Here is an 18,977-nt window from a genome sequence, read left to right on the forward strand (position 1 = left end):
GTGCATTTTCAGAACATGGAAAATACTTGTTTAGGGTGCTTTTCGAACCCCCATGGTCACGCATGGTATCCACTCGTCAATGGAAGTGCCCCGCCCCCTTCCCCTGCATGGGCTCGTGGGTTACTCGTGCGTGTCTAATGATCGAGGATTAGAAATGTAATCTTTCACGGCCGAAAGGAAACCACGGTCCTGATATTATACAACAGTACTAGTATAGGCAAGACATCATTCACGATCATACATCATTTACTTACTTCCCGACACTCGCAAGAAATACATTTTGGGGTCGTTACAACTCTGCCGGAATAAAACGTTCAGAGACAGTAGTTGGGACTCAGAAATGGTTCTTCAATATTTCTCCTCATTGAGCCTACTCGTCAACTCGTGTGTGTCTGCAAATCGAGAGAGCGAATTATCTTGAAAGGGCAATCTTTCACAACAGATATATAACAGTACTAGTCGAGACATCATTACATCCAGGGTAGGAATTAATTATTATTTTTAGGGGCTACTTTTTTTTTACATTGGGGCTACCACTGAATATCTTGGGGCTATTTTCTAATTCATGGGGCTACTTTTTTTTTATCGCATATTAGCAATTACCGTTTGACATTCCGAGACTCACTGTGCCGCCTAAAAGCTCAGAACATTTTTAACTGTAATTACTGTATACAAGTAAGTTTGCATTTTGGTTGAGGATTTGTTCAAATAGACTCAAAGATCACATATATGAAAGGTGTTCACCATATATGAATGTCCAGGCTTGTTTATTCTTTAGTTTTGTCTCAACTTTGAATAGTGATATCAGCCCTGAGTGATCAGTGACGAGCAGTTGAATGAGTGGCTATTGAGTAACATATCCAGCTGAGCAGATCAATGATGCTGTTAAGGCACACCCAGTCAAGCTGCAGTGCTGCACCAAAATCAGAATTCCATGATGATGATTTCCATCAATGCTGCAAATGTTTAACCATTGGTAGCATTGATGGAATTATGAATTGGAATTGAACTCGAATTAGAAACTTATCCATCTCGATCGCACTCGATCCGACTCGACGATGTCGATAACCAGCGCTGTCACAATCACCAGCTGATCGCATACAATTCTGTGCATGCCTAGTACACATAATATACCGTACGATCAGCGGCGTAACAGGGGTCGGTGGCCAGGGGGGGGGGGGGGGGGGGCAAGAGCCAAAAATTTCCCGGTCATATCATGGCCGGTATGAACAGGCTTAATGGTGTAATGAGGCGACTATTTTGAGAAGGCCAGATATTGCGTATCGGGCAGAATTTATCTTTAAAAACAGTTGCGAGCGAGCGAAGCGAGCAAAAATTTTGACCTTTTTAATACAAAAATCCAATTTTGTGATAGATTTTGACATGATATCCAGAAAATAATATATTTCACTCTTTTCTCTTTAGATTCCTTTTTTGTGGTCTGTACGCCACTGTAAACAGGATTCTTTGTGGCAGTAGCGTGAAGAGTAAAAAAGAAAAAAAACAGGGGAGCAGTATAGCACATGTGCTAAAAAGCTGCTTTATATAAGTCCCGAGCGAGCGAAACGAGCGAGAAAAAAAAAATCACCTTTTCATGATAATCTAACTTTGAGCTATTTTTGACATTATATTCAGTAAATAAAATCATATCCTACACTTTTCCTTTGCTTTTCTTTCCTCTTTTTTTATTCTTGTTTGTAGAACTTTTTGGGGCCATGGCCCAACCCTTCCATACGCAGTGCAATGCAGTTGGGGTACGGGGCGGAGCCCCCGGAACTTCTTGATATCAAAGCCATTTAAACCTCGCAGATTGCCGCTATTTTAATCGAATCGCGGGCATATACAGAATATAGCTTTTACACAACACATTTATTCAACCCAGTTGCGTAATGAACCAAATATTTTTAAGGGGCAAAACATAGCAATGTGGGAAAAATTAGCAAAAAGTCGCCAGCGTGCAAAAGCGAGCTGGAAAAAAAATTGCCTATTGAAATTAAATTCTAATTATGTGATAGATTTTTCCATTATATTCAGCAAATAACACATTTCATTATACGTTGTCTCCTATACTCCTCTTGGGTGTGGAACCAACCCACCCCCCGCGCCTGTATGCCAGTGATTGAACGGGGGCGTTATAGAGCCATTTGAAGGTTATAAATGAAGAGCCCCTACTGCGTGGGGTCTGGGGCAAAGCCCCTGTAGCTTATAGCACAATGCTGTATGAAGTCCATCTTTCTTCCCGCTCTTTAATGTCAATCATCGGCAGCCCGGTCGTGTTATTATTTTTTTCTTGTCCCTTTTCTTTGTTTTCCAATTTAGCTTTGACTAATTACATTCTACTTTCGTTTCCCGCTATTGTTTGCCATTTTGTCATCTTTTGATTTATTTCCCACCGTGCTATTGCATTACATAGGCCTATTTCGGAATGATTTGTTCTTTCACAAATGTTCTGCTTTCGTACATTTTCCCGCTTTCATTCCTTTTCCATTAAAAAAAGTCTTCGTTTTCTTTCCCTTTTCCCTTTCCTTTTCCCCTTTCCTTCCCCTTTCCCTTTCTTTCTTTCTCCCTCCTTTTTTTTCTTTTTCCCGTTGTTCTTTTATTTCCCGGTGAAATCCGCCAGGGGTGCAGCTTGCCCCCCCTGCCCCCCGCCTGTTACGCCACTGCGTACGATGCATGTGGTCTCGTTACCAGCTGTGCAGTCTAATCGTGCATACGAACATGTACATAAGCCATGCGGCAAGTGCGTCAACAATTCTAAAAACCCCGTGATAAAGACTATGCGTACTCCGCATCCCATATTGCATTGCGCGTTTATTTACAATCGCGAAGCCTCGGAGATTGCATCGACCGTTCAACTTAAAGGAGAATGAAACCCTTGAAACAAGTTGAATCCATATCAAAAAGAAAAATCAAAGAAACATATTGTTGAAAGTTTGAGGAAGATTGAATGAATAATAAGAAAGTTATGAGCATTTGAATATTGAGATCACTAATGCCATGTAGATCCTCCCATTGGCAATGCGACCAAGATCTGTGATGTCACACACGTACAACTCCCTCATTGCTTTAGTACTTATTTCACTTACATTCTCACTTTTATAGAATCTATCACAAGGTGAGGTGTTCTCTTTATGAGAGGACAAGTACAGAGGTTTCACAACATTGTATCATTGATGAATCGTTTGTCATATGATTAGAAAGAGCAAAAAGAGATGTTTTGGGGTATATTTTCAGTGTCCAAAAGGGGAGAGTTGTTCATCTGTGATATCATAGATCTTGGTTGCGTTGCCAATTGGAGGATCTCCATAGCATTAGTGATCTCGACATTCAAATGCTCATAACTCTTCTATTGCTTGTCCTATTTTACTCAAACTTTTGTTGATCTTATTCTTTGATTTTTCTGCTTTCACAAAAGCTAACTTGCTCCAAGAGTTTCATTCTCCTTTAAAGCTGGCAAGGGCGATATAAAAGATGCGCTTGCTCCGATATCGATCCACCGCCGGAGAACGTAATAATGTGAAGTGTTTTTTTACCTTGTCGATGGTATTTTATTGGGGCGATTCTGAAATAAATAGTCGCCCCAAAGCATTGGGTTTTGAGAATTTTTAGGGGTGATTTGGGCTGCCATAGGGGCAAAAAATCACCCCGTCACACATCACCGATACTCGCCAGAAAGTAATTTTGGGGTCGTTAAAGCAACTCTTCCAGAAGACTGACTTTCAATGAATCGAGTTGGATTTGGGTTAGATTTCACTTCTAGTTTTACAATAGTTTGAAAATTCCATCAAACTAATCTTCCGCATGCAGCCCACTCGATCTCTGCACTGCCTTCGACGCGTCCTAGATGATCGGTAAGAATTGTAACCACAGTACATAGATTAATATTTTGTGTTAATCGCCTTTTTGTGAGTTTGTTTAATCTTCTGTTCATGTTCTAGTGGTGTTTTTTTATGTCTTACGTTCGGTCATGTTAATACATGAATATGTCATATTTGTTGGGTTGCGCTATATGCGCCGGCGGCGCGTTTCCGTTTTACACCCTGGCGAAGGCATTTTCCGGAGAGTCTACGTCTACGTTTGTTTACATAATCAGCTGGGCGCGCGATCCAAAATGCAGCTGAGCTTATAGACCAAAAGCTTCAGTCTCTGTATTTTGGTTGTTCCGCTGAACTATATACGTTGGCTTCATGATTTTTTTTTTTACTTTATCGCACATGATCGTTTATATGAATGAAAACGAATAATAGCTAAAATATTGAAAAATAAAACTCATATAAGTACTTTTTTTCATATTATATCTATCCTTATATCTATCATTATCTGTCTATCCACTCTCTATGTTATAAATCAATATATGGAACTACATGATATATCTATCTGTTAATTTGTCTATCTACTCTGTCTCTCTCATTCTCTATCTACCTATCTATCTGTCTATCTATCTATCCATCTAACATCTATATATCAAATTCTCTATATATATCCATCTGTCTCTCTTTTATTTCTCTCTATCCATCTATTAATCAACTCATATGCAATATCAACACTGCTTCGACTTCCTTCGGGAGTCTATTTCGTCAGCTCTACTTTTCCCTTTTTTGTGCTCGATTCGATTCAATTACTACTTTATTTACTTTTTACCATTGTTAAATGTCTTGTATTGTATAATGAGTTTTTTTTCTGAAGGTTGCCTCCTATTCTCTTTCAAATTCCACCTCTTGTTTTCCCTTCTCTTTGTCTTATCCCAATTTCTTTCCCTTCTCTCACCTCTTTCTTCTTAATCTTTCATTCCGCTTTTTCTTCTTTGATGACACTTTGTAGTACTTTTGGCCTTTTGTATTTATTTATGATACATTTCTTTTTCATCTGTATGAATTTGTATTGTATTTGATATTTATTTATAATGTTTACTTTATATTTTGTTATGATTCTATTTGTATGTAAACATTCACTTATTTCAGTCTTTGACTGCTTGTGATTGTATTTTGATAGTTTTTATTGCAATAAAATCCAATATAGATATATATATATATCTCATATTCTCTCTATCTATCCATCTGTCTGTCTTTTTCTCTCTCTCTGTTTCTCTCTATCCGTCTATCTATCTCTCGAATTATCTCTATTCATCTGTCTGTCTGTCTCTCAAATTCTCTCTCTCTCTTTCTCTCTCTCTCTATCCATCTGTCTGTCTTTTTCTCTCGATCTCTATCTATCTATCTTCTATCTATCTATTTATTTATCTATCTCTCAAATTCTTTCTCTATCTATCTATGTAACTACAGTATCTATCTATCTGTTAATCTTCTCTGTCTCTCTCATTCTTTATCTATCTAACATTTATCTATCTCTCTCTATTTCTCTCTCCCTCCCTCTATCTATCTATCTATCTATCTATCTATCTATCTATCTATCTATCCATCTGTCTTGTTTTCTATCTTTCTCTTTTTCCGTCCATATATATATCTATCTATCTATAACATCTCTCCCTCTCAAGTTCTCTCCCCCATCTATCTATCTATCTATCTTCTATCTATTTATCTATGTAACTACAGTATCTATCTATCTGTTAAGTTGTCTATCTTCTCTGTCTCTCTCATTCTGTATCTATCTATCCATCTAACATCTACCTATCTCTCAAATTCTCTATTTCTCTCTATCTATCTATCTTCTATCTATCTATCTATCTATGTAACTACAGTATCTATCTATCTATAACATCTCTCCCTCTCTCAAGTTCTCTCCCCCATCTATCTATCTATCTATCTTCTATCTATTTATCTATGTAACTACAGTATCTATCTATCTGTTAAGTTGTCTATCTTCTCTGTCTCTCTCATTCTGTATCTATCTATCCATCTAACATCTACCTATCTCTCAAATTCTCTATTTCTCTCTATCTATCTATCTTCTATCTATCTATCTATCTATGTAACTACAGTATCTATCTATCTGTTAATTTGTCTATCTTCTCTGTCTCTCTCATTCTGTATCTATCTATCCATCTAACATCTACCTATCTCTCAAATTCTCTATTTCTCTCTATCTATCTATCTTCTATCTATCTATATATCTATCTATCTAACATCTATCTATCTCTCAGATTTTCTATCTCTCTCTCTATCTATCCATCTGTCTGTCTTTTCTCTCTCTCTCTCTCTATTTCTCTTTATCCGTCCATATATCTATCTATCTATCTATAACATCTCTCCATCTCTGAGTTATCTCCCCCCATCTATCTATCTATCCATCTCTCTGTCTTTCTCTCTCTCTCTCTCTACTTCTATCTATCTATCTATCTATCTATCTATCTATCTATCTATCTATCTATCTATCTATCTATCTATGTCTCTATCTATTTATTAGTCTTCTATATCTATCTTTCGGCATCTAAGTGTATCAATCCATCAGACTTCAATTTTCTTTCTATTATATGTATCTGTTTATTTTTATTTTGTCTGTCATTCTATTCATTTAGTTAATAATTTATATTCAGAAAAAAAACTTTTTCATAACTTTTCATAAAAAAACGTAACTGCAAAAGCATGTTCTGATTTCTCATATGACTGCTCTCTGTACATGAAGTGCCGAGGAACTCTATGCTCTGATCAGTAACTGTGCAGATTGCATGCGGTGGTGTGGGACTCGCCTGTGTCGCACGCTGCAACGGTATACCCGCTGCAACCAGCGACGTGTGTAGACTCTTCACTAGTCGCTTCGTGGCTATTTTTGCGGAAAATGCCTTCGCCAGGGTGTAAAACGGAAACGCGCACCCCGCGCCGGCGATGCCGCCAGGACGACCGTGGACCGACGGGTACCGTGGCCCGTGGCCGAGTGGTCTAAGGCGCCTGCATGGCTATACATGGAAAGTCCGGGGTTCGATTCCCGGCTGCCGCACCTATGCCCGTGAGCAAGGCTTTTATTCTACAATGCTCTTTTATCCTGCTTTCAAATAAATGGAAATGCTATATGCATTATTGGTAACTAGGTGTGCACTTGTTTGTTAAAAAAAAAAATTACCGTACCCCTGTTCTTTTCGGTTAATGGATCGTCCTGTCGGGAGGACTATACAAGTTGCTTGTAAATTATTCTGAGTACACAATTTATTTAGGATATTTTTTATGTACTTACAGTTTGTATCAATGTTCTGTTTGACTGAAGTGCAACGATATGTTTTGCATTCTTTGATTGTTTTTGTGACGAATAAAAACTGCAAAGATATAAAAAAAGAGTAAGAATATAGTTTCTGTAGAGAATAAATATCTATCCATTTAATTATTTCAACGAGTTATGAACAGGGTGCCACGCTTGAAAGGCACCTTTTGCTTTTTTGTTGTCCCGTTTACCATATACACAAATGTTGGTCTCTGAAAGGTTTCTTTCTTTTCAGTTTGGAGGGGGGGGGGGGGGGTATTAGTAATGGCGCAACGAGCCTAAAGTTTGACGAGGGCAGACATGGCTTTAAAGCGGAATTTGTTTACATTATTTAACATTATAAACCGGGATATATAATGGTAACAAAATAAAGTGACATAAAAAACGGGGTACACCCCTTGAGCTTGCTTGCGGGGAGGGGTAAATTCTTTAAAAAAAGTCATGTATAAAAACAAAAGCATATGTAGATGTTATCTATTTCATTTAGGATTTTTTTTTTATTCTCCATCCATTCGTTTCTAAGAATATCTGTCAGAATTGTTTCATTCAATAAGAATAAACATAAGAAATCCTCCGATAAAAATTGATGTTAAAAAAAATTATATAACATTTTATGAATTATTATAAATCACAATAATACATTTTTCCATTTAAAAAAATTCAAAACTTTTGCTCGCTCGCTTTGAAAAAAAAAGACTCTACAAACTTTGCAAACCTTGATTTCTATATATCCTAGCATCCATTCATCAAAGTTTTTTAGACATTATTGAAAGAAAAAAAAAAGTTTTTGAAACATTTACCTTCTTTTAATTTTTTTCGTGTAGATTAATTATTTTGGAGACATATTTTGGATATCATATACAACAGCAAAATCAGATCACTATGTCAGCGGCCACGTACGTGAAAGGTTTCCATGACGACGAGAGAACAAAGAAGATGTGTTACCATGATCTTGGGGCCACTGGTATGAAGGTGTCTGTCATAGGGTTCGGTAAGTGATTTTAAAGATAAAATCAATAATAAGCCAAGCCCCGATATTAAGTGAATATCATTCAACTAGCAAAACGGAAGAAAAGCCCTCCACCCCCCCCCCCCAAAAAAAAAAAGAGGTACACAATTCTCTAACGACGTTTAGGTCCCATTTTTAATGAAAATGGGGCAAAATCTGCGAGCAATGATATTAGTGAGTTGATAATATTGTTATTTCCATTTTCTTTTCTTTTTGTTGTAAACTTAAGTATACTACAAATTCCATCAAGTTTAGAATTTTATTTTAGTTCGTGTATCAAAGAAAAATTAAGGTCTTATCATTAGATGTAAGTAGAAACGAAGAAGATATATGAACCCCGGGGGGCCACTTACATTGACGAGTGGATACCATGCGCGACCAAAAAACGCGTAAAAAAGGATGTCTTTTTCAAGATAGGGCACGTTACGTACGTAACGTAACAAGGGTGTAAAAACACTAAAATAATGACAAAGATTTTGCTAGGAAAGATATGTGTTTAGGGTCAAATTCGCGAGGTTATAAGAAAGACTAAAAAGGATGTACTTTTTGCCCCAACAGTCAACACGTGTTTAGAGTACGATTTGCGCGAGGTGTGGGAGGTGGGGCCGTACTAAACCCAATGATGTAGGTAAACATGGTAAAGGTACACTTATAACCAACAACCGAAGTCCGTGACATAACTATTAAAATACTTGTACTTGTTTAGGGGTTAAATTCATGGAATACTTACCATGCAAGAGTATCGTTTTGTTTCCTATACTTGTTAAGGGTAGGGTTTCACACGCTAATACTTGTTAAGGGGTGCATTTTCAGAATATGGAAAATACTTGTTGAGGGTGCTTTTCGAGACCCCATGGTCGCGCATGCATGGTATCCACTCGTCAATGGAAGTGGCCCCCGCCCCCCCCCCGGGTATGAACCTCCCCCCGACGGGTGCTGTCAATTTCAGTACTGCAGTCTGACAGACAGTTGCGATAACGGGGTCGTCCCTATGATACTTTGAACATGGACCTACTATGCTTTGAAGAAGTGGAATAAAGGAGGAAGGAAATGAAAGAAGTGATAAGTATAACAAAAGAGATGTTTGAGTCGTCTAACTTTATAATTCTATAATCAATTCAAGAACAAACGTCACCTTCAACCCGTCTCGCCCCTTCAAAATACCATGACAACTCCCCTATATGTTTTCCGTATCCTTCGCAGTTATTTATTTTCACTTGATTTGAATCCTAATGATTCCTAAATCATATTTTTCTGAAATCTGCACCACACGTTTGGCACGCAAGCATTCCTTATCAGTTAGTATTTACACGCAGGCTATACCTTTTAGTCTCATTTTTCTGTTCTAGGTCCTATGCTTTTTTGCCAATACGTTTAATTATTTCCATAGTGTACAATTTTTTTTACTTATCCATTTAATAATAGGATTATACTGTTGTCAATAGACGGACTTGAACTCAATTGAATTTATTACCAAATCTTGTCAAGTACATTTACATAAAGAAGTAAATCACATAGTAGTAACTACTATGTCTCCAAATGTAAAATCATGACCATGCCAAGAAAAAACTATGATCATGTTTTTAGATATACAATTAATCGACAAGAATTGAAATATACTACGTGTGAAAAATACCTAGGCCTTTTGATTAATGACAAGTTAAATTGGGTTGATCATTGTTCTGAGCTTAAGATAAAGTGCAATAGATTGACTGGAATAATACGCAGACATTTTGTTGGATCTCATAAACATGATAAAGCAGTCTTGAAAACATTGAATGAATCTTTGATAAGATCAAGCTTAGAATACTGTTGTGTAGCTTTGGACCCGTATATAAATTCACAGAGAAACATACTTGAAAAGATACAGAAACGTTTTGTAAGAATGGTGTGTAAAGACTGGGAAACAAGTTATAATATTTTATTAAATGAACTTAGTATGACTACATTGGAAATTAGACGTAGATACCACAGACTGGTTTTCTTTTATAAGTTAGTAAATGGTATGTTACACACAGGAAGCAAGAGGTATACTTGTGCATCTAGAATTGGAAGAACAGATCATAATTTGAAGATGTATGTTCCTTTTGCAAGAACCGATTACTACAAGAATTCTTTCTATCCCAAAACCATGGATGAATGGAACAAGCTTCTTAGTGCCATAGTTAATGTCAAAAGTCTCGAATCTTTTAAAAATGCCCCAATGACACATGCACCTCACCAACCAAACTTAATGGAGGTGACAAACCAAGCGTTTTCTCCCTCTTTCTTTCTTTTCGTAACTCTGTGCAAAGTTTGGTGAAAATGACATGGATTTCATTTTAACTGTGGAACGTCCTTAAAAGTAATAGTTTATGGTCAATACAATCCGAAGTTCTAAACATTTAGAAATATCAAGGAAACGTGCACCAACTTTCTAATTTTTATTAAATGATTCGTACCAATCATCAATAATTCTATGTAAACAAGTATTAGTTGAGTGATTTGGCAAGAAGGCATATTAGTCAATGTTAGTGAGATCGTTTGTCTGTAAATAAGATAAAAATTGGGATTGAACTTAATTTTCCACTAATATTAAGCAATATATGTATGACAAACAACATAAATTGGTCCATAATTAGAAATGTCATTTCTGTCACCTTACCCCTTATAAAACAGTGTAGTTCTTGAGATTTTCCAATCATCCGGTAACATCAAACTTGCGTTAGATAAATTAGATAAAGATTCATAAATAAAAGGAGCTGAATTCAAAGTAATTTAGTATCAAAATCTAAAAACAAAACAAAATTATGATAATTGGAACAAACATAATCAGTAGCAAAATGCCAATCATGTTTAGCCCCAAATAATGTCATTATCATGAATAGATCAACTGAACTGAAAAAAATGTGAAATTATGTCTAATAGGTGCAGCACCCCTTGGGAAGGTCTATGACGCGGATCTCACTGATGAACAGGGCGTGTCCGCTCTTCGACATGCTCTACGCGGTGGAATTAACTATATCGACACAGCCCCATATTATGGGCAAGGAAAATCGGAAGCCGTCTTAGGAAATGTAATATAAAGTGACAAATATGTATTTATATTGCTTTTCTAAATCATGAATATTTGTTTTAAGGGATTAATATTGTAATTTCCTGGTCGGATAGCTATTATTTTTGGCGGACTACTAAATAAGATTTGCTTAAGTAACTAGAGGACTTGTTGATTGATGCAATCCCCGAAGTACCTGGCAATTATAAGGACTATTATGCCACTCAGTTTCAACCACAAAACCCCGTAAACACGACTCCAAACCGACCATTGTTATGATTGTTATGCTTTTCAAAATTACCTAATACCCCTTTCATAAACCCAATAAAACCTATCCTCCAATTAGCCGCCTATTTCGTCCGAACATGGAATTAGGTTCGTTGGTACGAACATAACCTTCGTAATAACAAAATTAATTCGTGTATTTTTTCTCGGATCAAACATTTGAATAACAAATCATATTTCCCTTTTCGTATCAACAACCCATCGGAATATCAAATTGGGAACAACGAGCTTCAGATTAACGAGCCTTCTGATTTAGTGCAATGCAAAAATTCCGGTGTTGATTTAACACCATCCCGGAATCTATATATGTCCACACCAGAGAAGCATTGAAATAAAACCAGTTTGGAATCAAACCGATGCTGTTTGATACTAATTGGTGTTGTATAAACACCTTTCTGGAGTGAGACCAAAACGAAACTAGTGTTGTTTAACACTTCTGGTGTGGACATATATAGATTCCGGGCTGGTGTTAAATCAACACCAGAGTTTTTGTAGTGCGGCGGATCCAGGGAGGGGAAGGGCATTTCCGACCCGTCCCGACACTTTTGAGAGCCATAGTTAATATTTTTAATGTAAATATGTCTTCATACTTTAGACAAGTGTGCCCCTCGCTCCCTTTAAGGGTCAGAGCAAATATTTTTGATGGGAATATGTCTTTCATACACAAGTGAGGACGTTTTTCTTGGGAAAATATGCCCCCTTTTGGAAAATCCTGGATCCGCCCCCGTTCAGACTGTCGAACATTTAATGTAGCCAGTCCTTCGGAGTCGTTTGCGATATGAAAACGGTCGTTAATTCTTAATCTTGTCTATTTCAGGCTCTTAAAGATATTCCTCGGGAAGCTTACTACATCGCAACTAAAGTAGGGAGATATGAAACAGCTGATAACCCGGAAGGAATGTTTGACTTTTCTGCAGAACGAGTCACTCGGGGCGTTGATGAAAGCCTCAAACTACTGGGACTTGAGTATGTCGACCTTATTCAGGTAAGTCGTTTAAAAAATTGTCAGTTGTTGCGCCATCGACGCGAGAGGGCAGTATCATCAGCGACTGGTACGAGTTTCTGAAAGTCTTAAACGTCATTGATTCCAGAGATAACGTTTCCATTGCCAGGGAAAAGGCCAGTGTCTTCAGACGGTTTTGCCACAGCGTAATTTCGTTTGGCACAATCGCACACCCACACCCACTTTTTTTTTTTTTCAATATGTTTTTATTAAGGATTTCATTCAAATGAATTACATAAACTGCAGATAAATACAAAACAAAATACAAATCTTCATTTCATATCAACAAGGATATGCAAAAAAGTACATATATATTTACCAAGAACTGAAGCAAATAAGGACGGAATGAAACTCCTTAAAATTATACTTTTATATCTGAAAAAAAAAAACTCAACTGAGTCCCCAACCCTCTATGTATTTCAATAATAATTAATGTTAAATGGCTATATAAATGATTTGCAGGAAAACAGAAATCAACCTAAATGTATTATCATTGCATCCCATTTTAAATCAAGCTTCAACATAACTTTACATAATTATACACACATACACACACCCACCTTAACACCCACACACCCACCTTAACACCCACACTAACACCCACACACACACACACACACACAAAGAAATCGCAATCAGGAAAGCGAAATGTTTTGTTTAAAATCCTTTTTATACGATATTTTCAATATTGGTAGATATTGATAGGGAGAATTTTATCTTATGGCACTCAAGAATTATGCATACAAGTAGTTTAATTCCTACCTAATTTTCGAGAAAGCCATATAGCTTATTTTCGTCCATTTTTTATTATTATAGGAACTGTAAACATATAAGAATGATTTTAACAACCGATATAACACTTACGATTCCAGTGATTTAATCGTTAGTAAAGTTACAAATGACTTTTACGAATTTGTATAGGCATAATAGATTGGTACTCATACATGTCTCGTCGATTCGTAACTCGTAACGTTACAAGCGGCTTTATGAAACGACCTAGTATCCTCTTGTAATGTTAGGTCCATGACGTGGAGTTTGCTTCAAGCGTAGATCTTATCATAGACGAGACTCTTCCTGCGTTGGAGAAGATCAGAAAACAGGGCAAGGCTAAGTTCATTGGTATAACAGGATACCCGATACAAGTTCTAAGGTACGTTAAAAATGAGAAATTCAGAATGTCACAAACTCGTGTTATATGATACCCAATCAGGTTTAAGGTATGCCAGAAGAGACATAGGAATCATCATGAACTTGTGTAACATGAGACGTTGTATACTGTTAATGTATGTCACAAAATAAAACACGTCACATACTTGTGTAACATGCGACCTGCTATTGTTTTAAGGTATATCACAAGATAAATGAGACTGTCACGATCTTGTGTAACAGGAGGCCAAGTAAGGTTTTAATGTATGTCACAAGGGAAATTGTAAATGTCACATATTTGTGTAACATAAGAGTTGCTATGGTTTTAATGTATATCATAACAGAAACGGAGATCGTCACAAAGTTGCATAACGAAAGAGCTATAATACGTCACACAGGCTTTAAACCATGTCACCACTGTGTCACAAACGTGTATGTATGTCACAACACAAATAAAGAATGTGAAAAACTTGTGTAACAGGAGAATCAATTCAGTTTTAAGATAAAGTCACAACCTTGTTTGTCACAAAACACAAGAGTGTCACAAAACACAAGAGTGTCACAAACTTGTGAAACAACGGGAGACTCAATTCAATTTTGAGCTTGTGTCACAAGTTTGTATAAATCAAGATAAAGTCACAACCTTGTTTGTCACAAAACACATCAAGAGTGTCACAAACTTGTGAAACAACGGGAGACTCAATTCAATTTTGAGCTTGTGTCACAAGTTTGTATAAATCACGAGTGTGACAAACTTATTAAAGAGGCGACCCAATATAGATTTTCAGTCGCGTCACAAACTTGTGTGTAATAAGAGAGTATCACAAACTTGTGTAACAGGAGGACCAGTTTATTTTTTAAGATAGTGTCACAAGCTTGTTTGTCACCAAACAAATCAAGAGTGTTACAAACATGTGAGATAACAAAAGATCTCATTCAGGTTATGGACTAGTATCACAAATTTTTATATATGCCAGAAAACAAATCAAGAGTGTGATAAACTTGTGTAACAGGTGGCCCAAGTTAGGTTTCAGGTCGTGTCATAAACTTTATGTCACACAGCAAATGAAAGTTTCACAAAATTTTATAACGGTGGCCCAATTAAGGTTTACATGTCGTGTCACAAATTTGGATGTCACACAACACATCAAGAGTTTCACACACATGTGTAACACGCGATCAATTTCAGGGGCCCGTTTCAACTGTTGTAACTTTGCCATTATGGCAACTACCATGGTAACCTTAATTTTTATTGGCTGCTGAGCCCTTTTGCCATGGTAGTTGCCATAATGGCAAAGTCACAAAAACTGTAACTCTTTATGAAACGGGCCCCAGGTTTAAGTGTCACAAGCTCGAATTTCATTTAAAAAAAATAATCAAGAGTAGTACAAACCTGCGAAACCGGGTATCTAGTATAGGTTTAGTTCACAAATCAAATGACGAGTCCAACAAAGTTGTTGCGAAGTTACGTAACGCAAATAGCTTTTGGCAACAAATCTGTCTCATTTTTTAAATTTACAGAACCATTGTTGAGCGAAGCAAGGTGAAGATAGATACAGTATTGAGCTATTGTCATTTAAGCCTTAATGACTCTTCACTTCTTCAACAAGCAGCATTCTTCCAAGTAAGTTTTTATTAATTTAACCTACCATTTTTTTATGGCATGCATCGAATCAGCGGAGGAAACGCGTGTACTGACGTTACACATTCATGACGTATCATATTAGAAAATCGACCAATCACAATACAACTAAACTGCAAATTCACCTATCAAATGGATATTTTGCACAATTTGACGTATCAAGTAAAATTTGCACAACATGACACATCAAAATAAAAATAAAAATTGTACAACGTGACGTGTCAAATAAGATTGCACAATGTGATGTTTAAATAACACACCGACACATATTAAATGAATAGATGGATGCAAAACTTGACGTACTAAATACAGCACACATTTGCCTATGAAATAAGGTACAATGTGATATATCAATATGAATTAGAAGTCCTTTATTTATAAATAAAATAAATGAATTTAAAAAATGTTTTGGGGAACCCCTGAAAATGCACATTTCACATTCAACAAGCTTTTTCATTTATGTCCACATACTCAAAAGACATTTAACTTATTTTAAGTTTAGTCGATCAATTGAATACGTCACGTCATTGAACACGTCACTACGTCCTATTATTTTGTGCAATAAAAGATAAGTCTCTTTTATTGCACTGTTTGTATGATTTTCCTTCCCCTTTCCTTTTGAGGCCTTTATCAATGTCAAGCTCTAAGCTTAAGATGAAGGTCTCCCACATTTCAAAATGCATTATATCGATATATGTATATATATTTTTTTTTTCTGCTATTTGTTTTAATAATAAAAAAAAGAAATTTATCAGGTATAAATATATTTCAATTAGATTATTAGATTGTATATATTCCTATATTAATTATGTCATTTGCTTATTGTTATGTTATGCTAAGAAAAAAATGATTACACTTGTATATGCTTTTGTTTTGGAATGTGGAAATAAATAAATCAAAATCAATCAAATCAAGTGACGACGTTATTAACTTTAATACGTATTTATCTGCTTGATACGTCTTAAACACCGCTGGTGGGCTGACAAATGTAGACAATGAATCCATTAATAATAATAATTATAATAATAAGTAAAAAATAATAATAATAATAAACTATGCTAATGTTAAAAAAGATGAGTTTCAAGTGGGAATTTGAATATTTCAACAGAGGTAGCATTTTGATGATTGTGATGATCCACAAAATTTATATTGCGCCATATTTCTGTTAAACCCTTCAAAGGCGCAGGCTCATTACTACACGTCAAATTCAAATTCAAATTTATTTATTTCACTTCCATCAAACAAAAACAAATCGTATACCATATATAAACATAAATATTTGTATCCGTTGCGGAAAAAAAAATTAATAATACATATGTTGAGAAAAACAAAACAAAAAAATCCACTTAGACAATTTGGGCAACACATTGTAGGTTTTAAATATGTATACTATTTTTCAAAAGAAGTTAAATTAAGATGGAAATGGAGGGACCCACTAAAAAGCAATGCTTGTACAATGTGGGCCCCTCTAAAAATAGATAACACAACAAATAACAAAATAACAAAGTACAAATACCGATATATGTAATCAAATGAGAAAAAAAAATAAATGAGAGAGAAATAATACTCACAAAATAAATACGAAGTTATCAAAAAATATAGTTTGATATAGGACAAAACAACCCGTCTGCTGAAACAATTGAGGTTCAGAATCATGAAATAAGAAACATACATGATTTTCTTTATTTCTAGGAACGAAACGTTGCTCTCATTTCTGCGTCACCCCTCTCCATGGCGTTACTCACCGATAGTGGGCCTCGTTCGTGGCATATAGCTAGTGATGAAATCAAGAAAGCTTGTCGAGAGGCCGGTGCTTACTGCAGACAGCATGGCCATGATATATCAGCAATCGCCCTGAAATACAGTATCTCACATACGGATGTTCCACTGACACTGATAGGAATGGATAGGTATCGGTTTTTACTCTTCTACAAGACCTCTGTAACATTTTTGTTTGTTCTGTTTAATAGCACCTTTAAAATCCCACTATAGCCTGGTTCAGACAAGCTTACCTGTCCAGTAAACCACTCTTTAATAGGTTTCCATTTTATTTCTTTATTGCGCCATGAACGTTTAATAAATGAACATCAATGATAATAATATTCATGATAGCAATTATTGCAATGATGATGATGAGGAGGAGGGGGAGGAATATTAAGAAAATCCGGAAACTTATAAGGTGTTTAAGAGTTTAAATCTAAGCACTTACAGTTCATTGTTCCAAGGTCTGAGCATTCGATAAAAAAACTTTCACTGTTTTGTTTCCGTCTCATTTGTCTCTAAAAGTTATTCGTTAATGTAAACGAAGATTCATGTTTGAATACTCCTTCGAAAAACTGACGTACATGCATGCCTCCTTGATTTTGTAAAGAACAATTATATGAGATATCCAATCCTAATATATGTTGATGATTGTGAACGTATTTTGGATTGGATGTAGCTATAGGCTATACATATACAAATGTGCGTATGAGTCCCAGAAAAACGTTTCTCGCCCGTAAGGTTACATAAAATTATATTTTACTTTCGCTCTTGATTTAGAAGAGGAGATTAACTTTTCTTCAATTTTGAATATTTCAGTAAAGACCAAGTTGACAAGAATTTGAAAGCTGTGGAAGAGGGCTCTTCTGAAGAACCAGGACGATATTTATTCACAACAAACCTGATTAACAGGCAAGTATAAATCATGCTCAATTGACGTATCAATTGACCCATCAATCAATAAAGTATTATTGATTACAAAAATAGGGGCAACGCCAGCACACTTTGATAAGGGATACTTGGTGACTTTTTTTCTCAACTACATCACCATGATTACAGGGACGTCCTCTCGTTATTATTATTATTATTATTATTCATTATCATTATTATCATTATTGTTATTATTAATATTATCATTATTCTTATTATTATCAACGTTTTTATTGTTATTATCATATTTGAAACTAAATGAATAATCATCCAGTTTCTTTCTCTTTCATCTCTTTACAATAGGTTCTTCTCATCAATAGAACAGCCAGGATGGGAAGGAATAGAAGTCAAACGATACCGCGAAGCGCTTTCTAGACTCAATGAAGCGAAGAAATAATCACCATCGAAAATAACCCCAGCAATTGACCTATAAAAGCCCGTATCAACTTGCGGGATCCGGCCACCGATATTAGAGACTGAGATTTGCGTATTAAATTGCAATAACAGTAACTTTAAACTATTATTATGTGGCAAACAATGTGTCTACCGACTTATTTTCAAATTATACACGATTTCACCTGTTGTCTGACGTTACTTCGATTTATTATTGTTGTTATTATTATCATTAGTGTTATACTAATGCATCCGTAAACGTAGGCCTATATATCCTACGAATGCCTAGAGTATTTCCACTTATAAACAATATGCAATATAATACCTTAAACTGGTGATTTGTGAGGTGTCATTTTTTTTTCTCACAGGGTATATGTACTTTATATATCGTACGGAAAATAAGTGAGATAATGTTGAAATTGTAGGACTACGTAAGAAAAGCGGAAGCAAATTAATATGAATTGAATTGGCTATGATTTTGAATTATTATGGGCCTATCCCGATAGGAAGAAATGCCACACAGTGTGTTAACATAGTGGACGTACTGTGTGAATGTGTTCCATACTGTTATGTTGCAATGCTCAAATTTAACGGTTCGGTGTAAAAACTGGAAGAGGAAAAA

The 18,977-nt window shown here is 35.8% G+C and overlaps 1 protein-coding gene across 2 annotated transcripts; it reads left to right on the forward strand.

Annotated features, from left to right (window-relative positions):
* The first annotated feature begins 183 nt into the window (after positions 1-183).
* LOC129275074 (uncharacterized) lies at positions 184-18,686 on the forward strand. 2 transcript variants are annotated; one of them, XM_064108352.1, is made up of 9 exons: positions 184-481; positions 7,977-8,143; positions 11,069-11,217; positions 12,298-12,465; positions 13,503-13,633; positions 15,151-15,253; positions 16,964-17,181; positions 17,852-17,944; positions 18,266-18,686. In XM_064108352.1, the coding sequence occupies exons 2-9, from the start codon at positions 8,035-8,037 to the stop codon at positions 18,357-18,359; spliced, it is 1,065 nt and encodes a 354-aa protein (XP_063964422.1). In that variant the 5' UTR covers positions 184-481; positions 7,977-8,034; the 3' UTR covers positions 18,360-18,686. The 2 variants fall into 2 exon arrangements, with proteins under 2 accessions (XP_063964422.1, XP_063964421.1); XM_064108351.1 differs by lacking the exon at positions 184-481 and adding an exon at positions 3,505-3,851.
* Positions 18,687-18,977: the final 291 nt, after the last annotated feature.

The sequence above is a fragment of the Lytechinus pictus genome, chromosome 13 (assembly GCF_037042905.1).
Source record: "Lytechinus pictus isolate F3 Inbred chromosome 13, Lp3.0, whole genome shotgun sequence".
Taxonomy (NCBI): domain Eukaryota; kingdom Metazoa; phylum Echinodermata; class Echinoidea; order Temnopleuroida; family Toxopneustidae; genus Lytechinus; species Lytechinus pictus.